A 27046-nucleotide genomic window follows, 5' to 3' on the forward strand; every position below is an offset into this window, starting at 1 on the left:
AATCAATTCATCACCGATCCTATCTCGGTTTGTACATCACTGCATCTCAATGATTGTAGATGCAGCCCTAACTGTAGGGTAAATGTTTAGTTTGGGAGCTGGTAGAGCCGTGGGATTTACGTTCTGAGCAGTAAGTGGCACTGTCCAAACATTCATGAAAAGGACCGGGGATGGCTGTAGCCACAAGCTGAATTATTACGTCAGAAGCAACCCAAGCGTTACTTGGGTTCACCTTCCCCGGAAAGCAGGTAAAACATAGAAGCAGAGAAAGGTACTGTGACTTTACCCCATCTCATTTGGATCAAGCAGAGGGAACCCCAACGGTGTCTATACTCGGGTTCAACGTTCTCCACTGGGCCTCCTCAAATTCCAGCGCACGGCCACTGGACGGGAAGGCGCCACCTGCGTGGGCGCCCACGGGGACCGGGGGACCGGGCCCTGCAACCTGGGGGGCTGCACAGGCTCGAGGAGCACGCTTCGGAAGATGAGACCACTCCAGCCGACAGGCGCTCACCGCCCCGACGCGGCGTTTAGCGCGCGTAGTAGCTCACTCCCGGCACCGCGGGCCCACCTCATCGGCTCCGGTCCAGCGCCCCGGAGCTGAAGGCGCCTGCGCGAGACGTGACCGCGCCCCCTCCGCCAGAGGCCGGAGGCCGGCGAGGGGGCGGGGCCGCGCGAGTGCGCACGCGCCGACGGACACATAGGCGGAAGTGGCGCGCGGGCGCCGGGGATACGAGCAGCTGGCGAGGCCTCGGCGGCTGCGGTGGAACGTGCAGGAGTGGGCGAGGAGGAGAAGCAGGAGGTGATGGCGACGGACCTGGGGAGGGGGAGACGCTCCGTCTGGCTGAGGCGCCCCCTGGGCTGGGGTCCCCCTTTCAGGTGACACACTGGCTCGGGAGTGGACGTGCCCCCCTGGGCCTTTCGCCGTGTTTGTGACGCAGACCCCCCCCGCCCCACCCCCCGGAGAACCTTGATACCGCCCATCTTCATCCTAAGGAGAGAGCGGGAGAGGATGAGGTCGGGAGGCAGGGCGCGGGTGACTTCCTTTCACAAAGAACGGAAACCTGCTGGCACGGTTTCCAGGGAGGAGCATCTGCTTGTCCTCGCCCTTCCGCCCTACGGCTGGCGAGAGCTCGGTCAGGCCGGTACTTGCAGGCTTGCAGGCCTGAGACCACCTCTGGGAGGGTCTGGTAGGCTATCCCCAGGGCCTCTGGACAACTGTCAGTCGCCTGGGTCCCCCACAACAGCGTTTTCAGTGAAGAACTACGTCCGGGATCTGCGTTCAGCTGGGTACTGTATGGTACTCCGCTGTACATTTGCAGTGCAAGGTGATTGTTCTCATCGGGTTAAGTTCTTGTCATGAACTTCCACTGGTAGTTCTTCAAATTCCTCCAGTCTTTGCAGCTTAACTTTCTTGCCCACCGTTTTATTTTCTTAAATGTTGAAAGAAGGTGGAAGGATTTGGCGTTCTAACATTTTTTTTTTTTTAACGTTGGGCATATGCATTTCTTCTACAGTAGGATATCAGACGTCAAGAACTGTTTTGGGGATGAATGTTTTCTTATTGGGTTGGTTTGGGACTTGGAAGAGGGAGATGCAGCCTTTGAAAATAATTTAGATAGGTGTTATTTGTAATACTTAATTTCTTAATATACCTGTAAAGTCCTAATTTTAGTTTTCTCCCTTAGGGAAAAAAAACTGATCTTCAAAAATTAGCACACAGTTTCTTGAACTTTGTGCAATGAAATGTGTTCAAAGAAATGGGAAGGAATCTTGTTTTTCTGTGTTTTATAATTATACGCCACAGGTCATGATTAATATTCAGAGTCCAGTTAACCTAGCTATATTGGCAACATTCTTTTAATTGTAATGTGGAGTGTGGCAAAATACAGAACCAAGTTTTTTTTTTCAAGGTGCTCACATCGTAGTGACATATTTTCCTTATGTTCTACCTTTTTGTAGTGGGAGACTTTTCTTCAAAAGGTTGGGAAAGAATAGGTTAAGAAATTAAATTTTACTTCAGTTGGTATTTTAAATCAACATTGTCACCAGTCATTTATTTTTAAATTTCAATATGTGCTAGAAATGCTACCTTTTTATTGCATTTTAGCAATTATCTGTAACTTGAAGTAATTAAACGTCTGTATTGACTTTAGGAAGAGACCTTAGGCAGTGATTCACACCTGTGGGGTTTTTTTAAGTTTCAAGGGTTACATGAACTTGTAAATTAAAGCAAAATGTTAATCGTTTAATTTGAAAGCTAATTTTAATTCTGTGCTTGATTTCTTTTTATTTTTTCCTACATCACAAGGACATTAGACCAGTTTCTTTAGATGATGGTTGGTATCAGTCATTAATGCCTGAAATAGAAGGGATATGGCAGACATTCAGGATCACAGTTATTGGCTATCAGAGCTCAGAGTCTTTCTTCACCAGTCACGTGATCTGACGAGTGATGTTCTGATTAATAAAACTTCATTCTAAATGCAGGGGAGGGAGAGGAAGCTTAAAAACCTACATGGGGCCAGATTTATTAGAATGTACACCCATTTGTACACCCATTTATTCGTACACCCACGCCTACACGTATGGAAAATAGTTGCTAACCTTTTTATTTCTTCTACATTCAAACAACACTTAGGTAAGGTCTTTTAAGGCATGCTTTATAAAGAAAGTTATATCCCAAGGGGATCCTACAGGGTGACTTAAAAAGTCTTAACAGAGATGACACTGATCAAACGTAGCATGGGCAACAAGAACAATGTGTAAAAGAAGAAATGGGCAAAGGAAAGGAAATACAGTAAAACTTCTTGAAATTACACGTTTTCTATTTAGAAATATGGCAGGTATCATGTACAACAAATGTTCTTTGATGCCTGTGTATTATTGTTAGTTACAAGTTGTAGGCAGAGCCTTGACCCCAAGTTTAAATTACAGAAGGAGACCCACTTAATCTCTGTAAATCAGCAAACTAGAAGCGATCATGAAGAGGTGACTCTAATTCTTGCCATTTTAAATCACCATATGGCAGTTTTGGGGTTTTTTTTTTAAAGATTTCCAGAGAGTTCACTGTCAAAATTATTCTTATCCTCTTCTCTCAACTAGAGTGTAAATTTTAATTCCCACTGGGATTGTAACAGACATTCTTTTCTAGGAAGATAAGTTTTTCTTAATAAGTTCTGTTTGTCATAATTCTGCACTTTCCTCAACTTTTACATGAATTTACTTTTCAGTTTCTGTTAATCCAAAGAGAAATTGATAGTTATCTATGGAGTCTTCATGATAGTTTTTCACAGACTAACAAAAAATGATGTGTTTTTCAGCTTTTTACAAACCCAAGAGCTTTATTTCTTTTTTCTAAACAGCTTTATTGAGGTATAATTGATACATACAAAAAAATGCACATGTTTAATAGATACAATTTGATGAGTCTGGGCATATACATACACCTGTGATACCATCTCCATAGACAAGGTAATAAACATCTGTCACCACCAGGAGTGTCCTTGTGTCCCCTTTGTGTGTGTGTAGTTAAGAATGCTTTACATGAGATCTACCCTCTTAACAAATGTTTAAGTGCATAGCACAGACACTGTGTCATAGGGCCTCTACAACAGATGGTCTCTAGAACTTACTCACCTGGTATAACTGAAACTTTATACCCATGGAACAACTACCAAAGGCTTTTAAATTGCAGAGATTTTTCTCCAAAGGAAAAAAATATTTTCTTTTAACCTAAGAGATGCTGTTGCTAAAGCATAGTATCCTTTCTATAATCTTGGTTAAATCTAGCTTTTTGCACAACTTACAGATGTTTGACTTTATTTTAAAATGTTATTAGCAAATAAATTTTACAATTGTCTTGGTAGCTGTAGGAGTTTGGGCTGTTCTTTACTCTTTTCTGCAATTAAAGATGGACTTTAATGTTGAAGACATTATGCGTAAACTATTGTGGGCTTTAAAAATTATATCCTCACTGCAAATGGAAACATAATAAAGGCACGTTTACTTTGATGAAATAAATACAAGGTTAGCTTTTAGTTTGTTGCTGTGGAAATAAGAACGGTGTATATTTAATTTAGTCGTGTTTGGAGACTAAGCATATTGTTTTGGTGGATGGGAAGCTTGAATAGGAGAATTAATATATTACTATCCAGAGAGAATAACTCTTACCTGTGTAATTTTCCAAATGTGACTTGAGATATTATTTGGAGCATAGCACTTTACTTGATGGTCTAAATGTTTTGCTTTAATTGTTTATTTCCTTCTGTAGGGCTTGGCTCAGCAGGCAAAAGAAAGACTGAACAAAGGGGAGGAAACCAACAAAGATAACTTTGGAAGCACTGAATGCTGCAAAATAAGAAAAATGGATCTCAAGTTCAACAGCTCCAGGAAATATATTTCTATAACTGTCCCGTCCAAAACCCAAGCGATGTCACCACACATCAAGTCGATAGATGATATTGTAGTGCTTGGCATAAATCTCAGCAGATTTAACAAACTTACTCAATTTTTCATATGTGTTGCTGGAGTTTTGGTATTTTACCTAATTTATGGATATATACAGGTAAAAATTTAGTCATTTGTTTATAATGTGTTAATTATTTATAACAAATGAGCTCAACTTGGGCACTACTAATAGTTTTGTCCAAGATACTTTCTTTTATAAGATAGCAAGTTTATTCACAAATTTGAGTTTCTTAGTATAGTAGTAGGAAGGAGCTACTTACTTACGATTAAATTGACTGAAAACAGGGATCCAAATTTTAGAGTGAAATATTTTACATGGGGGAAGGGAAGCAAGAGACAATCTTAAAAAATGAAAATTATGAAAAAATATGAAGTGTTATGTTTTGCAAAATGTAGGTAATTGCGACCATGTGGGGTTTTTTTAATATATAAATTTATTTTTGTTTATTTATTTATTTTTGGCCGCGTTGGGTCTTCGTTGCTCCGCATGGGCTTCCTCTAGTTGCAGCAAGCGGGGGCTACTCTTCGTTGTGGTGCGCAGTCTTCTCATTGCGGTGGCTTCTCTTGTGGCAGAGCATGAGCTCCAGGCGCACAGGCTCAGTAGCTGTGGCTCGTGGGCTCTAGAGCGCAGGCTCAGTTGTTGTGGCACATGGGCTTAGTTGCTCCGCAGCATGTGGGATCTTCCCAGACCAGGGCTCGAACCCGTGTCCCCTGCATTGGCAGGCGGATCCTCAACCACTGCGCCACCAGGGAAGCCCCACCATGTGCTTTTTAAAAGAAAATGGTTGGAGTATTGATTGGTATTTTGGAACATAATTCTTACATGAAATTGAATGATAGCACAAAAGCCACATTCTAGTTCACTCTTGATTCCTGGAGCTCATTAAGAGGTCATTTTGCAAAAGTGTATCAGGATGTTTTCTATTTTTCCAAGGGTGTCTCTTCAATCCTATAATGCTTGAATCATCCTTTTCTTGAAGCATCTGTTGTGTTCTCATTCTTGTTGGTTTCCTCTTCTAATTCAACTTTGCCAGAACCTTATTTTTCTGTGATTTTGCCTATGCAAAACATTTCTAACATTGCCAGTTTGTCTTGTATTTGCATTGTTTTATGGGATAGTTGTAAACACTTGACCAGGAAATTCCTGACCTTCAAAGACAAGAGCTGGAGGATGAGGCTAGTGTAAAAAGAATGTGTGCATGGGGACCGTTAATTACCAATTGTCAACTCATCAGTGGGTATTTTCAGCTGTTACCAACTTTGCTTTTTTATGCAACTCCCTAACATGAGAAAATCTTTATAGTTGAAGAAAAGGAAAGTGATGTGTTTTCTGAAAACATAGATAATATCTCTGATATTATTTATAATCAGAGTGATCTTAAAAATTGTTGTATGCTTTTCCTTCGTTTTATAGAGATGAAATATAAAACTAAGTATAAAGGAGAAGACAGAATTGTGACTATTCCTTAGCTTCTGAAAATGCTATAGGGTACATTAGTGTAAAACAACATGAACTTTAAAATCTTAATATTTATAATTGACTTTTGTACTAGAAGATGATATAAGAATTCAGATAATACAATGAAGAACAATACAAAGTAGTAACTTTTATCAAATGTTAGGATCTCTTATTGAGAAATTTTTTCTTTTGTCCTTTGAAATACCATTGTTACCAAATAGCTTGGGGGCAAAGTTAGCCATTTTAATGGAATATGAATTAGAAATTTACAAATTTCATTAAATTTTTTCTATTTGATAAATGATCAGAGATTTTAATTTACAACTAATATGTGCAAAGTTTCTTTTAAAATAAGATAAACCGATTATAATTGTAACATCACTTTGGTGAGAACTGGCATTGCTACTAATTGGATATTAAAATAGGTTAAAGAAAATGGGGTTTTGTAGTAAATTTAGCAATATAGAAAGTGAAATATTTACCTGAGTGCCAGGGTATTAATAAAGCTATTTTTATGTTTTATAGTTTATAAACCAGAAACGTCCTAAATAACTTACAGACTTACTTGAACGTGAAATCTAAATTTGTGGAATTACACAGCATCCTAAATGTACAAACTCAGTTCAGGATCTTTTTAGAGGCTGTGTTTAGTTTTTCTTCGAACATAAGTTTATCCATCAATTTCATCTTTTTAAAATTTATTTCAAATACAGCTGAAATATATATATTTGGTGGATAGTTTGATGCATTCAGTTAAGCCAGATAGCTTTATTAGAATACTTCTTGATGAGATTAAGAATGGCTTTTTAGGGCTTCCCTGGTGGCGCAGTGGTTGAGAGTCCGCCTGCCGATGCAGGGGACATGGGTTCGTGCCCCGGTCCGGGAAGATCCCACGTGCCGCGGAGCGGCTGGGCCCGTGAGCCATGGCCGCTGAGCCTGCGCGTCCGGAGCCTGTGCTCCGCAGCAGGAGAGGCCACAACAGGGAGAGGCCCTTGTACCGCAAAAAAAAAAAAAAGAATGGCTTTTTAACAATTAACAAAAACTGTTTTCATGATATAACATTTTTAAGAAGAGTAACCATTTCTCTATAAGGAGAAGTTTTATGTAGTCTATGGCACAAGAATTCTAAAAAATAGCATTAATTATCGATTTGAACTGATTATCTTAATATTGGAAAACAGGCCTGAGATAATAGACTTCTAATGAAATATGCTTTTTATAAGAGTCCATGAGTTCTTGGATCAGCTGCCTTCCTCATTGTTCTGGGCGACTCTTTTAATTTTGGTCTTTTAAAAAAAGAAAAAAGCATAGGAGGGGGTTGCTTCCTAGTTCTTCCTCCCCTGCTTTCTGTTCTGCTGATTGTCACACCTGGATATCTACTGTTGCTTCTTTGCAAAGGCCTCCTAACTTCTCTAATTTTACCTCTCAGAAGCCTTACAGTTTGGATGTTTTTTTGTGCATTTTGTTGTTGGGGGTGAAGCTTGGTTTCTATTAAAATGCTGTGCTTATAGGAATGTGCTGTGAGGTAATTGGTCTGCCCCTGGGACTTAAACAGTGTTCATGTCTCTTTTGACAGGAATTAATATTTTCAGTGGAGGGTTTTAAGCCCTATGGCTGGTACCTTACTTTAGTGCAGTTTGCATTTTACTCCATATTTGGCCTAATAGAGCTTCAGCTTATTCAGGACAAAAGGAGAAGGTATGTGGTTTATTTGTTTTTATTTTTTGGCAGTTAAGTACACGAGTAGTAGTTCATTTTTATTGTTTTATTTTTTGCGCACGTGGAATATGTTATACATGAAATATACATTTCCCATTAATAAAACATTTAATACCCAAGAATTTTTATCAGTATTATCAACTTATTAAAAATATTAAATATGGTATTTCCATTATACATTGAAAAAAGTGTAATGTTATCAGATTTTTAAATGTTTAGGGCATTTGTTGGCGGTCCAGTGGTTAGGACTCCGGACTTCCACTGTCAGGGGCCGGGTTCGATCCCTGGTGGGGGAACTAAGATCCCACATGCCACGCAGCGCAGCCAAAAAAAAAAAAAAAAATGTTGTTTAGACTCAATAATAAGATAGATCTTCTTAAAATAGGAGAAAGTATTCAGTTGTACATGTATGTTTTTATAATGGAAATAGGTGTGATTACTGAAAAATTTATGATGGTACTACATAAGAATGGTGATATGAAATATCAATACCTATTTTTATAGTGGTTTTTGAAATGCATAGTTAATGTTTTGTTTTGTGGGATATATTCCACTTAACATCCTCACGTTTGTAATGGCCAGCAGTAGGAATTGCATTCTTGACCATTAGAGAAATTTTATTATGTTCCTTTTTGTCAAAGCTAAAAGAGTTTATATAGACAGTAGCTTTTAAATTAACGACCACCTAGGTTTGAGAAATATCTTGAAATATTGTTAATGGCATATTGAGCAATATGCAATTAAAACCTAGATTCATATCAGAAGGTGGTTGGGAATTTGAATATAACATTTTCTTGGTAAATTTAAGTGTGGTTATCCTGTCATATCAGACCCTAATATGTGAATATTTCATGTATATATTGAACAGTTTAAATGTAGTAAGGAGCTATAATGTTGACATTCTTCATTGATATAAATGTTTAATCCTTCAGTGAAAATAAAAATTTTTCATAGCTACTTTTTTTTCTTAAATGTTTCTGATGTTTGTATGAAAATAACTATAAAATTTTAAATATTTAAATCAGTAACACCAGTATTTCTTCATGCGTCTAATTTTACCTCTCAACCTCTCTATTGCCAATAAATTATTATAGCAGCAATGTTAAAAACGTTTGATTCTGAGGAGATCTTCTTTATTATTTTCATGTTCTGAAACTCTACAAGACTTAGCTTAGCCATAGGTGGTAGAATAGAAAGTAATTAAATGTGTCTGTCAGGACTAATATATATGGAAGCCTGGCTTCCATATATATTCATTATGTATTGCAAACTTCTGGACCTCTGATTGCTTCTAAAATAAAAGAACCCAATGCTGTATTTATTAAATGAAAAAAACACAAAGATGATGCATCTCCTAACTGTTAAATTTTAAAAAGATACAACTCCCTCTCAGCTACCAAAAGATGGGGAGTGAGCCTCCAGTCATGTTTTTCCCAACCTTTAAACCACATAACCATAACATATTTAAAGTCATTTGTGTTTGATTGAAACATGAGTGAAGGAATTAGGTAGAAGAATTTATAGACCTATAATAAATGTAATTAGAAGTTGAAAACTTTTCATTCCAAGGCACATTAAAAACTTTTTTAGAAAAAGTATAGGTGTATTACAATGAAAATATGCCCAATCCCCTATTTCTGAATTTATTTGAGTGTGTATATATCTGAATTTATTTAAGTGACACTGCTCTTTAGACCTTTAATAAGTCAAATTCTTTGCTTAGGTTTTTCTCTCTTCCTATATTTATATGAATATCCATGTACTTGAAGAGTACAGAATTTGGGGTCAGAAAACATGGATTTGAGTCATGTTACTGCCCCCTATTCTGTCAATACCTCAGGGAAGTTTCTTAAATTCTCTCTGTTTCATTTTGAGGATGAAATACAGTGATGTGTGATATAGCCCATCATAGACTAGGATACCCTAAATATACTCCAAAGTATATTACTCCAAAGTATATATTTCACCAAAGATCATCTTGTAACTTCAGTGTTAATCACTGTATGTGAGTTTTTAATAAAGGAGATCTGTACCAAATTGAAAAGCTAAGGGGCTTATCAAAGTTACGACTTTCCCATCATATCTAAAGTAGTAAGCAATTGGGGTATTCAAATAGAAACAGTGAGAGTCCTAGAGGCAAGATGATGAAATCTAACCTCATTTCACCAGTGAGAAAGCAGACCTGGAGGAGAGCTGGGATTTCCATGAGCTCGTGCCCCAGGCTGCACTCAGAGTTGGAACCTTTTGAATTTAGGTTTCCTTAGTTCCAGGCTGGTTTTCTTTCTTCCTTTACTGTGTTGCTTTTTTAATCTTGTGATTCTTCTGACCCAAATTTTTATTTTCTGGCCACTGTTTGCAATTTATGGATGAGGAAATTTGCCTCTTCTGACTTTTATCATTACCTGGGGAAGTGATGCTGTCCTCCTTCACTGATACCCCACTGAGAGTTAAACCCCACGGACAGCATAAAAACCAGTGTCTGTACACTGATGCATAACAGGCATGCCCAGTTATTTCCACATGGATTTTAAATGATGACCACTGTGTTAGTAAAGTGTAAGCAAAGGTCTCAAAATTGAAACGTAAGTGGAAATGATGCATTTTAATTGAACTTATCTAGTAAATTATTTTGCCTTATATCTAGCCGTATAAAAAATGTGGAATTTTGTCACCTTGATTTAAACATGAACACAAATCCCAAAATGGAAACTAGATCTAAAAATGCAACATAATTTAATTATATGAATAGTGCACCAATGTACAAGATTATTGTCTTAGACCATTAAGTATCTTGTGAGCATATGCTCACAAGACCAGCTCAGAATTATGAAGATACCAAATTAAGAATCTCCTTTAGGAAATCCAGTTAGAGCCCAAGGTAGAAAAATTGGGGATCGTGAGGAGAGTCAGATTCCTCATCTGAAAGTTGATTGTTTTAACATTTTATAGAATTACAGCATTAGAGATGAATCATAAGACATTATGGTAATAAAAACCATGTCTGGAGTTTTAAACCACCTTGTTCTTTTTCTAGAGAAATTCTGCTCAGGTTATTCTAGCAGAATGGATAGATGTATTTTTCCTAATGCTAGATGGAATGTTAGGAAACAACAACAATTTAGAAGTTAATTAACTAAGGTGCCTTTTCCCATTATAGAAGCCAATTTTTTTTTAAATCAATTCTTCTTTTCTAAATTTAGTCAAGATGGTTTTTATATGTAGCTATAACTACTGTTAAAAAACCCTAAATGTAATAGCATTTATACTTTCAGTAAGAATCTAAGTAACTCTCTAATGTACTACTTTTTCAGACAGTTGAGAGTTCTCACTTACAATTGATTAAATAAAGGTAAATTGTTATTTTCACCAACATTCTTTTATACAAGTTAACACCGTTGTAACTTTAAGAATAGTGATATTTTACCGATATTTATAGAAATATTAAACAAATTAGAAGAGTAATTAGAAATTTACACATTGTAAGCACATTCTCTTACAGTAGTATGAATTGGGTCCCAAAATGAAGATTTTAAAAATTGTCTTTTACAGAATACCAGGAAAAACCTACATGATAATAGCTTTTCTAACTGTGGGTACTATGGGGTTATCAAACACTTCCTTGGGCTACCTGAATTATCCTACCCAAGTCATCTTCAAGTGCTGCAAATTGATTCCTGTTATGCTAGGAGGAGTTTTAATTCAAGGTATAGTAATGATATATTTTCATACTGTTTGAAATTAATAGGATATGTTATGGCATCTAGCATTAGGAAAAACATTAAACTTCAATTAATATCTTTAATGAACAGTCTAGATATTGTAACACTTCTGAGTGATATCTCATTAAAAAAAAAAAAGCTATTATAAAAACACTGATACTTCTGTGATATACCTCAGGATCTGAAATCAGTAATTTGGAGATGGGGAAAAATAAAAATAGTATTTTGTTTTATTCTTTTAATCTGGAACCTACTACGTTTCCAGAAATATTGTATTTACATATTGAAGGCCTAGCTCAGAAGTACCTGGAAAGCTCTTTTTTTCAGTTCTTTCATTTTTCTACTCTCCAGGGCTCTGCTCTCCACCTCCATTATACAAATGGACGATTCCCATGTTGAAGTAAAGCTTAAGCTGAGCAAGTGTTTGTTAACCAGCTCTGCTGACTGTTGACTCCCTAGGATCCCAACTAAATTACAAGCTATGTGAAAATAGGAGTAAAAGGGGAGGCAGTGATAGCGACAAGCAGTGGAACAAGTTTTTGTTTTGTTCATCTGACTGTCATGAGGAATATACATGTTTTGATAATCACTGAAGTTCTTATGAAGCCTGACTTCATTTTATGCATTATAAGCCTTCCCAAAAGAGCCTTTTAAAATGAAAATGTGTATGTCAACTACTTCACATATAATTTCAGGATAACTGTTCACGCAGGAAAAAACAATGATCCCAATTTCCTATTAAAAATCACATTTCACGTCATAACTGACTTGGCCTGTATAATATCTCCTTAACAGTCCTTCCAAAAAGTTACGCTATGTAATTTCATTAATTAAACTTGGATGTGCTAAAATAAGTTAATCCTCACCAACCTAGAAGTTATCTGACTATAGTATTTGCAAACATATACAGCCTGAATGACTACTCTGGTTTCTTGGTAAACTTACGAAGTATAAGAAAATTCATAGCCTTATGTTATACATAAAGTAAAAGAGGCACTAGTTTCCACAAACTTTTTAAATGTTCATATTTACTCACTATCATAAGAAGGATCTCATATCTAACTTATAAGGACATTTTGGTGCTCGCGGGGTAATTTTGATTTTCAACGCCCTTCTGTGACTGTCTCATGCCTTGACCTAAGCACTCGTGATCATTTTTGACATTGGATATAAAAGGCAGTCCCTGCTCTACTTGTTTAAACACATAGATCTAAAACTGTGCTGAGTGGGTAATTGCATAATCAGGTTGACTTACATTTATTTTGCACAGGAAAGCATTACAATGTTGCTGATGTGTCTGCTGCCTTATGCATGAGCCTCGGCCTGATATGGTTTACCCTGGCCGACAGCACGGTTGCACCAAATTTCAACCTGACAGGTAAGGAATTTACTTGTATTCCTAGGTTTTGTAGGTGTTTCGGTTTAGAGTAAGAATTTTTACAGTTTCATGAGGGTTTTAAATGATGGTGTGGCATCTGTGATTCTCATATCTAACATAAAGCTTTTGGACTTTCCATATAAGATGTAGTAAAAATATCACAACTCTGGAAACATAACAGTTGTTTTTAGTACTCTGGTATAGTATTTTGACATGACAAGAGGCTGTGTGCCTAGATAGAATCTCCCATTATCAAGTACATGACAGACCAATTTCTTATGAGCTGAATTGGAAATATACACATGAGTTATGGGAGGATCACAGTAGTAATTGTTATTCTCATTTTCTTAAAAAAAAATGAAACTTGCAAACTTACTTTTCATTGTTTTAGCTTAAAAAAAGAAAATTATGCTGTTCTTTAATATTGAACTGTGTAATATAAATGTGATCATAACCTTAAAGTGCATAAAGCTTCCACCATAAACACTTTTCCTCATGGTGTGCCACGTGGAATTTTGTAAATTAAATTTAGATCTTTCACGTGGAGAATAGGTATTAAAGTATGTTTAGAAATAAATAAGAATAAAAATAGTGTTGGAATCTCATTTTTAGTCTAAAGACCTTACAGAGAGATTGCTTATTATATATACAGTATTGTCATTCTTAAACTATTGAGTGTCACTCATAAGATTATTTTAGTTTCATCCCATTTCCTAGCCTGATACCTGACAAAAATATTTCTTTCAAAGGAACTCTGAGAGAACAGGGAGAAAAACAAAGCAAAACAAAATAAAAACAAAAAGAGCAGCACATGTAACATGTATATACATATATCAGCGCACAAACTATAATTATTTGTGAGGAAAAAAGTATGAAGTAATGAAGAAAATCATTTACGTCAACTTTGCTGTTCTTTCTAAGAATCAAAATGTTCCTGACCAGTTGTTAGTCTATGTTTCTTACTAACCTGGTTAATCATGCTAAGTTAATGGATTCAGATCAACATCTTAGAGCAGCCCTTTAAACCAGCCTTTTACAGACGATGCTGATAGAACCTATTAGGTCTGTTCTTTCAGCTTTGATCATCCAGAGTACGAGTGATCCTTACTGCAGTGAGAAAGCTTAGAGTTGCAGATGTTTCTAACATGGTTTAGGTTTTTCAGGAACACTTTGTTTTCGTGTCAGCAACTGCAAAAGGAAGATTATATTTGAAAACTGAGGGGAAAAGCTGTTTTAGAGGAGTGCTTCACCGTAAAACAAAGATAATGATAATAGCTTGCCTCACACAAAGGTAGCGGAAGGATAGAATGAGGTGCTGGAATAATGAACGTGAAAGCACTTGGCACGTGGTGGGGTGAGGGTGATGACAGTGACGGAGACAGCTGGTTTTGGTGGTCTGTAACTTCTCAGTATAACTCAAGTGCTCACCCTTTCTGAGTTCCATGGGGATGTTTTTTAAGGGCATGAGAACCTAACGATTCCTCATCATTGAGAATAATTGATGAGCACTTATCACAGTCCCTGATCTATAAGTGTATTGTCTGAAGGAGATTAAATTAGCTATTAAGATGGTTACTTAAGGCAGACATAAATAAAACTTCGGATGTATGAAGTGAATATATCAGAATTTACTTATTCAAATAAATGTCCTCCTTTAAAATATTGAGGTAATTCAGATGCAATTCAGGTATTTTCATGCTGCTGCCATTGTTCAGAACAGTTTTGGGCTGTCTTTGAATAGCCTTTTAGGAGTTGGGACGTAGTTTTCCAAGTCTTGGATAATAGCATGTCTTTTTCTTTCGAGGACAGATTTGATATTTGAAACAAGGAAAAGAGCATTCAGAATCAAGTTTGGTGAATAAAAATGTATATTTAGGTAATAAATACCAAAGCTAGATGATAAAAAGTCAAGTTGAAGAATAAGTATGAAAACTTGAAAATTCTCAATTAAGTGCATACACATGTACATTTATTTTTCTGCTACCCATTTTTTTTTCCACGGTACGTGGGCCTCTCACTGCTGTGGCCTCTCCCGTTGCGGAGCACAGGCTCCGGACACGCAGGTTCAGCAGCCATGGCTCACGGGCCCAGCCGCTCAGCGGCATGTGGGATCTTCCCGGACCGGGGCACGAACCCGTGTCCCCTGCATCGGCAGGCAGACTCCCAACCAGTGCGCCACCAGGGAAGCCCTCTGCTACGTTTGATTGCTTATATATTTTTTAAAAATAGAGAAAACTTCAAATCTTACCAGACTCACAGATATAACCAAGGTTGCGGTTTTTTGTTTGTTTTTTTGTTTTTCTTTGGTAAAGCACCATGACTGGTGGCCAGTGTCCTATATACTTGCAGGTAGTAGCGTGCTTCTCAGGTACACATGCACATTTGTATGAGTGGGTTGAATTCCAGATGTGTTCATCTCAGTTGTATGTGTTATTTTAATTATACAATAATTAAATGTTACTTAAGTTATTCAAAAATGAGTTTGAAGAGAGAATTCTTTCTGTGAAAACTAAGTTAATTTTAAACACTTTGACAAGTCAATAAAATCACTGTTGAATTAAGTGTGGGTAAAAATTGGGGGGAAGCATAAAAATATGAAAGGACTCTATACCCTGATTGTTTCACAAGTTCCTAAGCTTTCGGTGCACTTTTTAAAAACAACTTGGAAATCATAGAGACTGTGTGTTCTGAATGCAGCTTGCACAAAGGCAAGTGCAGAATTTTGGTACAGACCCATACTCAAAGAAGAGGCCTTAACAGCTGCATTATGTTTATGTGTTTTAAATTAAATATTTTAATAATATGGGTACTATTTTTACACTTTCCCTCTTCCTTTGATTGATTGAATTAACTGACTAGTCACCAATCCCAATAGATGATCTAAGAATCTCTTCTGTATTTGTTTAATACAGTGTTTCTTTCAAACATATAATCTGCTTAAAAGCAGAAATATTATTTGACATGATTGTGAAACACAACAAGGTGACAGCATTAATGCAATTTATTAGTATTAGTTGGGTTTTTTTGGTTTGTTTTTTTTTTCATAACATCACCTACATGCCTGTTACAACTGGTTGTGGATAAAAATACTCAACTTTGCTGAGCAAATGTGATTTAAGGTCTGATTTTGGTTTTTTAGCCCAATTAAATTTCTGATAAGTCTTGATTATCGTTCATATGTGTAAATGAGGTTATTTTTTTCTTCTGCCTTCTTGAAGGTGTGATCCTCATCTCCCTGGCACTATGTGCAGATGCTGTCATTGGAAATGTCCAAGAGAAAGCTATGAAACTTCATAATGCTTCTAATTCGGAGATGGTAAATACTCTAGTGCTTTTTCTTCACATCAGACAGACTCAAAAATGACGATATACTTAATTTTATGACATAATTATGGTATTGAAGACTCGCATTGCAATTTTAAACTAGTTTATCATCATTTTCATAAAAGTAGTACGTTCAAATATTATAGGAAGGTAAAAAGTAAAATACCATTATCACTGCTGATACCTTATTGCAAGCATTTGATAAATTTTTTCCTCTTTGGTGTATGGAGTTTGGGGCGTGTTAAAAAAAATGCTTTGTTACATCATTTTTCTTCTCTCTTTGTATTTGGTATTATTTTCCATATAGAAGTTTGTAATTTACATGTAGTTTAGCTTACCTTTTCCTTCATGACTTCTAGCTATGTATTATGATTGAAAAGGGCTTTTCCATCTCTAACATTTAAGAATGTTATGCCCATTGCCTACTAGTTTTATAATTTCCTTATTTATTAAATCTTTGATCCAACCAAAACTTTAAAAAAATTTTCTTCCGTATGGCTGTCCACTTTGCCCAACATCATTTATTGAATAATTCACTTTTCCAATTTTTATTTTAAATACCTTCTTTTATCCTATCTTATTCTAATGAAGCGTTCACAGTTTTATTCTTTCAAACTTATTTCTGCACCAGAACCATATAATGACAGCAGCTTTATCACCATACATTTACCGTCTGTTAGGACTAGCCACCTTTGTTCCTTTTGTTTTTCAGAATGTTACTACCAGTAGTTATTCTTGGGTGTTCATATCCCCAAATAAACTAGAAACCCATTGCTATTGTGATTGGTATGGCATTGAATTATAAATTAATTTAGGGAGAATGGCATCTATACACTTGATTCTTTCAGTCCAAGAATAAGGTATGACTTTCCTTTTATTCAAGCGTTACTTTTAAATGTCCCTTAGATTTTAAAGTTTTCTTTGTATAACTCCAGTTATTTTTTATTGAAGTTAGGTGTTTCATCTTTTTGCCGTTATTACTGCAAATAATGCCTTTTCTTCCAATATATCTTCTAGCTGGTTGGTGTTTGTATATAGGAAGGTTGTTATGCTGTGTTTGCATTAGTTTTGTAGCCCATCACCTTGCTAGACAGACAGAGCACACAACAGTAAGGATATGTAGGACTGGTTACTTAGTCAACAGAGTGGGGCATCTTTACAGTGTCCCTAAGAACATAGGAACTTTAATCTTGGTCAGGAGTTTTCTTGATCATCATCACCACTCTCCCTAGATAAGAAAACGATCAGAGAATTAAGGAATTGTAAGTAGGTAGAAAGAATGTAATACAGTGGTTGAGATGTAGGCTCTGGACTAAGATAGCCTTAGTTCTCTACTAGCTCTCCTGTTTAGGAAAGTGACTTAATACCTCTAAGTTTTAGTTTTTCCATCCGCACATTGGGGAATGATGATTAAGAGTGCCTGTCTCTTAGGTTGGTTGTGAGAAATAAATGGAATGATCCATATAGAGTGTTATTAGCACAGTACCTGACACATGGCAGGTATTTGAGTTTGATGATGACACTGATTCTGCTTATAAGGAGTGCAATAGAAAGATTGGTAGGAAAATTGGGAAATTAAGCAATAGGTATGTCATATACTGCTTATTTTCATTGTATTTTAATGTACTTGCAAACTTAATGTTTGGGTTTTTTCATGTCTAATAAGTAGTTTTAGAGTATCTTTGTTTTGTGTATGCTTTTAGGACCCCCAACATTAAAATCTGGTTTGAATTCAGTAATTAAACGAGGCAAAAAATGAATAATTAGATAACCATTTATGAAAGGATTAGTGCTGCTGTGTTATGTTGTACCTAAAATAATGTGTAAACTTATAAACAGAATCAACCATCATTTCCAGAAAATTAGGCCATATTGAAACAATGATGTTACTCTTAAAATGGTTTCCTCTACAGATTTAATGAAATAAAGAAATTGAGCCATATATTGAAAACCTTCATTTTACACCTTTGGTTAAATAGCACTTTTTTCCACTCTATTTTTCTCTACTCTAGGTTTTGTATTCGTATTCAATCGGTTTTGTGTACATTTTATTGGGATTGACATGCACTAGTGGATTAGGCCCTGCAGTCACATTTTGTTCAAAGGTAAACACTAATCACATTTTTAAAAATAAACATCTTCCATTAATTAGTTTCCTCTGTATTTCTAATTCCCCTTGTCCAAAAAGACTGTTTTATGTAATTTGATAACTCCTTTAATACAATATATGTAAATCAGAAATTATTTCAGAAATGAAATGATTTATATTTAAATTTTTTAATCCTCGCTCTTTCCTATAAGTTAATTTTTAAACTATTCATAACGTAGAAGTTGGGGATTTTTCATTTCATCCTCATTTTTCCATTAAATCAGAATCTCTGCTTGACTGCATTGTTGAATGGCTTATTATTGCTCAGAAAGTTGATTAAAATCTGTAGTTTTATTTCATTTGTAATACCTCAGGGTTTGTTTTGCATTTTTCTAACAGGCTTTTTATATTTGCAGGATCCAGTTCGGACCTATGGTTATGCTTTCCTTTTTTCCCTCACTGGGTATTTTGGAATCTCTTTTGTTCTGGCTTTGATTAAAATTTTTGGTGCACTTTTTGCTGTAACAGGTAAGAACGATATACTTGCTTAGATTATGAAATAAGCATTTAAATTTTCTTTGATATTCTTTTTCACAAGGTAAGGACAGCATCTGCTCTTCATTAAAAAGAAAATTGTCGGGAATTCCCTGGTTGTCCAGTGGTTAGGACTCGGTGCTTTCACTGCCGGGACCCGAGTTCAGTCCCTGGTCAGGAACTAAGATCACTGAAGCCGCACAGCACAGCCAAAAAGAAATTTTTTTTGAAAGAAAGAAAGAATATTGTCATATTTCACCAATTTATTCCTTGGCTTATGGTATTTCTTTAAAATTCTAAAGAAAATGATGTTTGATCTGAATTTCTTATTTGAAGGTTTAATTTTTTTTTTTTGCGGTACGCAGGCCTTTCACTGCTGCGGCCTCTCCCGTTGCGGAGCACGGGCTCCGGACGCGCAGGCTCAGCGGCCATGGTTCACGGGCCCAGCCGCTCCGCGGCATGTGGGATCTTCCCAGACCGCGGCACGAACCCGTGTCCCCTGCATGGGCAGGCGGACTCTCAACCACTGCGCCACCAGGGAAGCCCTGAAGGTTTAATTTTAAAATCAGATATATGCATTTATCTAGATAGTAACTTTAAGTACATTAAAAGATGTTTTTATTAAAAAGTATGATGGGATGAATACCTTCCAGGAAAAATACTGTATTTAATCACTTTTAATTTATAATGGAAAATTACAGTTTTGTTACACTTAAAACATGACAGGTATATTTTAAGCAAAGGTTTTGGGGCCTTTCGTTTGTACACTTTCTAGAACCTCAACCAGATGAGCTTCCCTTTTCACTAATAATTATTATGCACGTGCTCTGTGCACGGACTTTGCTTGGCATGTCAGAGAAATGGAGGTTGTTACTTGCTTTGCTTTGGAGGTGTGAGGGGAGCAGGTGCAGGGCTGCAGGTGAGGCCCAGTGAGGGGAGCAGATGACTCCAATTGCTGCCTCATACTGTTTGCCAAAAGAATGGTCCACATGACAAATGCTCTCAGTATCTCCCATCTGGAGAGAGCCCTGGGTGAAGCCCATCAGGATGGGAAGCCGTGTGACCTGCCATGAGGAACGCTAGGCTGGGGTGTGAGAGAAGGTGCAGCCCAGTCCCAGCCCTGACATTTAATGATACGAGACCTGGAGAGTAAGTCTCTCCTCTTCCCTGGGCCTCGTTTCTCTCTTTTGTGAAGAGATTGGGTTGGACAAGATCATCTCTGTCAGAGATCTGTAGAATTTACATCCATAAGGCGTTTACACCTTACTCATTTACCTGATTTTGATTTTTCACGGTTTTAGAGGAATATTTATTTTAATACCACAGAGGAAATGAAACAAATGAATAAATGCCCCCTCTGTAAAAATATATTTCTTCCTAACTGTTCTCTTTATTTGCTCACATATGACTCTGCTTTTTAAAGTTTACGTCCCTAATGGTCAGTAGAGGGAATTTAACTGTAGATTGGGCCATATCAGCAACCTTCCAGGTCAGCTCATGCTGTCAAGAAAGATCGCAAATGCATACACTTAGCTTGGGTTTCAGTTTTGTTTGTAAGATAGTAGCTGTTCAAAAAGAGTCTGATATCAGTCTGTATGTGTTGATGACCCCTGTGATTGGTATAAAGAAATGTGAGATGCAATCCTTGTGTTGAAGGTGCAGGCAGGTGTCTTTCTCTCTCACGTGAAACAAATCCAGAGATGGTAATATAACAGCTAACATGTCCATGGCCCTTATTATGTACCAGGTACCATTTTAGCTATTTTACATATATTATTCATCTTAACCTCACAATGATCCTATAAAGTAGGTGCTGTTATTGTTCCATTTTACAAATGGGTAAACTGAGGCACAGGGTGGTTAAGTGGCTTACCAAGTGATCAGCCAGCTAGTAAGTTGCAAAATCAGTATTTCAACTGAGGCCGTCTATCTCCAGACCTGTCCTCTTAACCGTATGCCATGTGCCTCCCAAGCTGGCATGGTAGCTCCAGCTCCTTAGGAATCCAGTCCCTCTTTCTGCTCTGCCATCCTCGTCCTCATTCCAGACAGAGTAGGTGGAGAGAAGATGAAAGACACATCCTTCTCTTTATGGAAAGTTCCTACAAATCACACTCCTAGAGACAGCAATTCTGCTCACACTTCGTTGTCCAAACTTAGTCCCGTGACCACACCTGACTGTAGGTGAGGCTGGGAAGGTATCCCAGTTAAAAGTAGGGGTCTTTTTACTAAAGTAGTAGGAAAAATAGATTTGGGGAATCGGGCTCTAACAGTTTCCAAAACAGCTTCTTCATCTGGTATTCATTCATTAATTCACACTTTGAAGATTAAGTGCCAGGAACTACAGAGTCTGTGGAAATGAGGACAAGGAACTGAGTAAAGCACACAGTCTAGTGGTGGAAAGGTATACCGGAGCCACGTGCAGAGTTCCTCTCTGCACCGGGGTGGGACGAGGGAGGAAAGCTTCAGGCCATAATCCTTGAAGGACTGTACAGAGGACTGGAAAGATGTCTCATGGTCTTACCCATAGATGCCCACCACTAGGATGTCCTTTAGATTGCTGCTTTTAAAGATACGGAATCCAATCGCATCTTCCTTGGAAAAGTCCTTTCTTTCCTGTCAGGCTAAGTACGTCTCCCTAAAGGATGACGTGCCTCCGTAGCCTCATGGCCTCCATCAAGCACTTATTACAGTTGTACTTTAAATGTAACTCTATTATTTAATGTCTTAACCCTGCTAGCCTATAAATTCCATGGTAGCAGAAGCAGTGACTTTCTGTTTGATTTTCTTCTTTTTTCGCTTTCCTTTGTTTCCTTGGCACCTCACGTAGATCTTGGCACACAGTAGGCTCTGTAAATATTTGTTAAATAAATTATTTCCGAAATATTACCAAGACAATAGGCGCATTCTAAAACCACCCTTTTTCTCCCTACAGTGACAACAGGGAGAAAAGGAATGACCATTGTACTTTCATTTATATTCTTTGCCAAACCATTCACATTTCAGTAAGTACTTTTGAATTCGACAAGTTTCTCTACCTTTAGATACTTTTGTTTCACGTCTACTCTTAAACAGCCTTAATTTCTTTGTAAAGAATCCTTTTCATCTTGACCCAAATTTATTGATGTGTCTTCTGCTGTTTCAGAAATGTATGTAATTATTTTGAAGAAATCATTTTGTGTACTTAAATTGCCTAACCAGTCCCAATGCACATGTGACCCTGTTTCCAGTATAAATGAATGTGAGTGATGTGGTGAGATTAAGGGACTCCCCTTGCCCTGGTGCAAATATATAAATTTTATGTATATACATATATGGTTTTTAAAATTGTTAAGTTTATTTGCTGTCTTTTCCCACAAAGGATTTGAGTTAGAGTTGTACCCTAATGGTTTTCTTAGTTTGTGGTTTTCGGTGGAAGCATTGACTGTTTTCTTTACTGTCTAGTATGTATTTGAAATTAGCATCATTTCAACTTATATTCGTTGGTAATTGAGAAGATTCAGACTTAGAAATTATCAATGTACAGTCATCCCTTGGAATCCATGGGGTACCAGTTCCAGGACCCGCACATATACCAAAATCCAAGGATGCTCAAGTGCCTTTCAGTCAGCTCTTTATGTCTACGGGTTCCACATCTGCACACACACAGGGCTGACTGTATATTTATTGAAAAAATCCACGTGTAACTGGACCTGTGCAATTCAAACCTGCGTTGTTCAGGGGTCAGCTGTATGAGCTTAAAGGTAACCACAAAATAAATTTTCAGCAGTGTATAGTCGGTCTTCGGTATCCATGGGTTCTGCATCTGCAGATTGAATCAACCAACTACAGAGCAAAAATATTCAGAAAAAAAATTCCAGGAAGTTCCATAAAGTAAAATTTGAAGTCCACCTCCTACCAAAAGCCTCAGGAGTATGTTTAAAGCCCTGGATATGTAAACCTGCCAATGGCCTTCTTAGGAATTCAATTCAGCAGTCCAGCTAGCTGGGGTATAATACAGAGAGATAAAAAGGGACGCATCCTGAGAAAGTAGGAGAATTGGCATTGATTACTACAATGACTACCTGGTACCTATTTACATGACATCTACATTGTGTTAAGTATTGTAATAATTTAGAGATGATTTAAAGTAGACACAAAGTTGTGCATAGGTTATATGCAAATACTGTGCCATAAATAAAGGACTTGAGCATCCACTGATTTTAGAAAACTCTGTTTGTTTTCTATAAATTAGTTTCTCTTTCTGCAGGGGCTAAGTAGGCCATTGGCAGGTTTACATATCCAGTGCTTTAAACATACTCCTGAGACTTTTGGTAGGAGTTGGACTTCAAATTTGCTATTATCCTCAAAGAAATGAACTACATTTAGTATCTTGTAAAGTGCTTTTCCTACATATATACTTAACATTAAAAATATAGAATTCTATCTAGTGTGATCTAAATATTATTTGTAAAATAAAACAAATACTGTTTTATTTAGTGCTCTTAGTACAGGTACCCAGTAGCAAAATTTTATTTCATTGAGGAATTTTTGTGACGTCATCAAATTCTGTGGTTAATGACAAATTGTGACTCTGACATTAATCTTTTTTCCTTATTTTTTTTCTCTTAGGTATGTATGGTCTGGTTTGTTAGTTGTCCTTGGTATATTTCTCAATGTTTACAGCAAAAATATGGACAAAATAAGACTCCCATCGCTGTATGATGTGATAAACAAAACAGTGGAAGTGAGGAGGTCAGGGACGTTGGCACAGACTGTCTAGGCAGTGATTCGCTTTATAACGTAGAATTAATTCATCAATCAATTAACTTTCCAAAGGGACTTTTATAAAAACCAGAGGCTCTGAAGGCATGCTGTCATTTGTGGATGGATTACATGTGAAGTCACCCTTTCTTCAGAATCTTTGTTGGACTGTTTAACTTCCAAAGCAATCAAAAGAGCCGCACCCGGCACACCTTAGAATAAAACGTCAAGATGAAGGACTGTGACGCTTACAGTCTGTTGAGAATTTCACTGGAAATGGACCATGTTGCAAGAAAAATTGGATATCATTATGACATATCAAAGAAATTGATATGTAAACGCAGATTGTTTTCTTTTTTCCGTTCCATTTTGGTGGTGTTATTTAAATTGATTCTCTGTTGTAAGAGTGAACTGATGGTTTAAGTCTAGAGAGAATAACTTCATTATAAATAAAAATTATTCTCTGATTTTTTTTCTTTAAAAGAATGTGATGGAATTGGGGTAGTGAAGGTTGGATTTTGTTACGAAGATGGGAAGTACAGTGTACATAAACTTTAAAACTTAGGCTTTTCTCTGATCATTTAAAAGTATTTATTAGAGAAAATGTGCTTTACATTTTCTGTGGAATATAGGCAATAGAGTAAAAAGAGTCATCATCCTGTATCCTGTAAGTATGTATCACAAGCCAGATTTCCTATTATCCATCAAAGGTGCTAAAAGATTTCATGATTTGGATTTTTAAATTGAAGGGAGGGACTTCCCTGGCGGTCCAGTGGTTAAGACTTCACCTTCCAATGCAGGGTGTGCAGGTTCAATCCCTGGTCAGGGAGCTAAGATCCCACATGCCTCGTGGCCAGAAAACCAAAACATAAAACAGAAGCAATAGAGTAACAAATTCAATAAAGACTTTAAAAATGGTCCACATCAAAAAAATCTTAAAAAGTAAAATAAAAATAAATGGAAGGGAAAATAATTGATGTCTTAAATTACTATAAAATAATAAAATTATCATAGTGTTTCTTAAAAATGAAATTTAATTTGACAGCTTGAAGATGAAATTGGATAAATTAAAAAACAAGTAGATTTAGCAAATTCACACAATACGTTGCTTGCACAGTTGGGTTTTTTTGTTTTTTTGGTTTTTTTTTTTTTGGCGATACGCAGGCCTCTCACTGTTGTGGCCTCTCCCGTTGCAGAGCACAGGCTCCGGACGTGCAGGCTCAGCGGCCATGGCTCACGGGCCCAGCCGCTCCGCGGCATGTGGGATCCTCCCGGACCGGGGCACGAACCCATGTCCCCCGCATCGGTAGGCGGACTCTCAACCACTGCGCCACCAGGGAAGCCCACTTGCACAGTTCTAACTCTAAATTCAGAAAGATTTTGGCCCTGATTTTTTAGCAGTAAGTTTTGGAATTGCTTCCACTGTATTTAAAAAAATCCTATTAATCTTCATTTTCAGTGTAAATGTTGGTTAAAACAGCTTAATATCCATGCTCTTAGTAATATCACTTATATTTTGTGAGTATAGTATACTTGGAATATTTAATCTCATTCTTAAAATTCCACTGTATTCTGATGGTGACCTAAACCTGTTTTGTGCACATGTGGGTGCAGCAGAGCCCATGATAATTTAAGGATCTAGCCCAAGAAATTCTGCCTGGTCTTCATGTGTCATATGTTAAATTAAATACTGTGGGTCTTTTTTCCCCCAAATGATAATCATTTTTAAAGTTTTCATATTTTAAAGTGAAAGGAATGTTAATTTGCACTTCATACTACTGCCTTAAACTCTTAAGACAGTAAGGATTTGTGCTGTTTAAAAAAAAGTTAATTTTCCTGAATCCTTGATAAAATATAAATTTAACTTATCAAGTCATCTTTTTATCCCCATACTTTTCTAATGTTTTTGCCTGTTACCAGATCCGCATCCCACCTACGCCATCCCCAATTTTAAACAATTTAGCACTGTTTAAAAATCAGTTTGTCAGGGATTCCCTGATGGCGCAGTGGTTGAGAGTCCGCCTGCCAATGCAGGGGACACGGGTTCATGCCCCAGTCCGGGAGGATCCCACATGCCACGGAGCGGCTTGGCCAGTGAGCCATGGTCGCTGAGCCTGCGCGTCCGGAGCCTGTGCTCCGCAACGGGAGAGGCCACAGCTGTGAGAGACCCCCATGTACCGCAAAAAAAAGAAAAAAAAATCAGTTTGTCAGGCTAACCCTTTACACTCCATTTCCCTTGTTGACCTGCCATCAGAAGGAGGTAAACTTCATCTCACTTATTTGTATCCATGGAATAGTAGTAGTCTAAAATACAGAATAATTTCTGTAGTGAAGGAAATCAACATTGGGATGTGTACTTTGTGCCAGATTTAAAATATGACCTTTCATGAATGTGTCATCCCAGCAACCAAAAAAAGTAATAATAAGGGAATTTAAAATATTAATTGCAGGAGTTCCCTGGTGGTCCAGTGGTTAGGACTCTGCGCTTTCACTGCCGAGGGCCCGGATTCAATCCCTGGAACAGTGCAACAAAATAACAATAGCAGAAGAATGTAGCCAACTCTTTGTGGATCACTGTGTCAAGATCTGACCTAGAGGTAAGCCAGCCTGGCCAGAATCCTCAGCAAGGCATGTTGTATAGTAAAGAATTTGGCCAACCTTTGTCCTTCATTTCTGGGAGGGAGCTTCTAGTCCTTGGAGTTTCCCGTGATAGGAATTGTTAGTCTTGGTGGTTCCAGGGTCGGGGCTGGCCTTGCTGGAAAGTCTCACCGTGTGACTATAGGATTAGGGTTTTGAGCCTCAGGATATAGGCCCTACCTTTGGGGAAGGTAAGGGGTTTGGAGATAAGACTGAGTTCAATCGCAAGATCAGTGATTCAGTCAATCATGGCTACATAGTGAGACCCAATAAAACCTCCAGAGACCAAGGTTTGGGATTGCTTCCCTGATTGTAGGTACCCACGGATGTGCCAGGAGGGTGATGCTCCTTGCCCCACAGGTCTCTTCTTTTGTCTGTTCCTGATTTGTATCCTTTATGATAAAACTCTAGTGGAATGTATAATGCTTTCCTAAGTTCTATGAGTTGTTCTAGCGAAGTATGGAACCTGAGGGGAAAGTGGTAACGCCCCCAAATTTGTAACCAGTTGGTGGCCTGGGAGCCTCGGAGCTTGCAGCTGGTTCTGAAGTGAGAGCAGGCTCGCGGGGACTGTGCCCATAATGTGTGACATTTGACCAACTCCAAATAGGATTGCACTGCAGGCTTTAGGCTTAACTAATGTTTTTATCTTTTAGCATTCTCTGAACTGTTATGTAAATCTCTTAATTTCCTAAAGTGATTTTTATCTTTAACCCACTATATATTCTAGGTTCTTCCTTGGTCAATGAGTGCAGAATTGTAGTAAAATTTGACCAGCATAATAAACCAACAATATGGCTTAGCATAATGAAAATATTTATGCCTCCCAGTGTCACATTTGCTCTTTAAACGACACGGTTATCAAATCATCGGGCAAAGCAGAGTGATGCTTAGAACTTTTTGTGTGCTTCCGTCCTAATTAAGCAAATGACAGTTTGTTTCCACTATGTGTTTGGGCAAAAATGTTTCATGTGCACATA

General features: G+C 37.4%; 1 protein-coding gene across 2 annotated transcripts; it reads left to right on the top strand.

Moving 5' to 3' along the window:
* The first annotated feature begins 702 nt into the window (after positions 1-702).
* Positions 703-24056, top strand: SLC35B3 (solute carrier family 35 member B3). Of its 2 annotated transcripts, none has more exons than XM_082847900.1 (10): positions 703-879; positions 4274-4567; positions 7506-7627; positions 11198-11352; positions 12638-12745; positions 15964-16061; positions 18082-18174; positions 18575-18686; positions 21625-21694; positions 23301-24056. In XM_082847900.1, the coding sequence occupies exons 2-10, from the start codon at positions 4367-4369 to the stop codon at positions 23449-23451; spliced, it is 1110 nt and encodes a 369-aa protein (XP_082704026.1). In that variant the 5' UTR covers positions 703-879; positions 4274-4366; the 3' UTR covers positions 23452-24056. The 2 variants fall into 2 exon arrangements, with proteins under 2 accessions (XP_082704026.1, XP_082704027.1); XM_082847901.1 differs by having other exon boundaries at positions 705-802.
* Positions 24057-27046: the final 2990 nt, after the last annotated feature.

Source organism: Leucopleurus acutus, assembly GCF_964270905.1.
Source record: "Leucopleurus acutus genome assembly, chromosome: 10".
Lineage (NCBI taxonomy): Eukaryota > Metazoa > Chordata > Mammalia > Artiodactyla > Delphinidae > Leucopleurus > Leucopleurus acutus.

Bases quoted from the DNA above. Each gene is read 5' to 3' on its own strand.
- SLC35B3 (XM_082847900.1), top strand. From the start codon at position 4,367: ATGGATCTCAAGTTCAACAGCTCCAGGAAATATATTTCTATAACTGTC. The intron at 7,628-11,197 runs GTATGTGGTTTA...TGTCTTTTACAG, and splicing joins ATTCAGGACAAAAGGAGAAG to AATACCAGGAAAAACCTACA. The intron at 18,687-21,624 runs GTAAGAACGATA...TTCTCCCTACAG, and splicing joins TGCACTTTTTGCTGTAACAG to TGACAACAGGGAGAAAAGGA.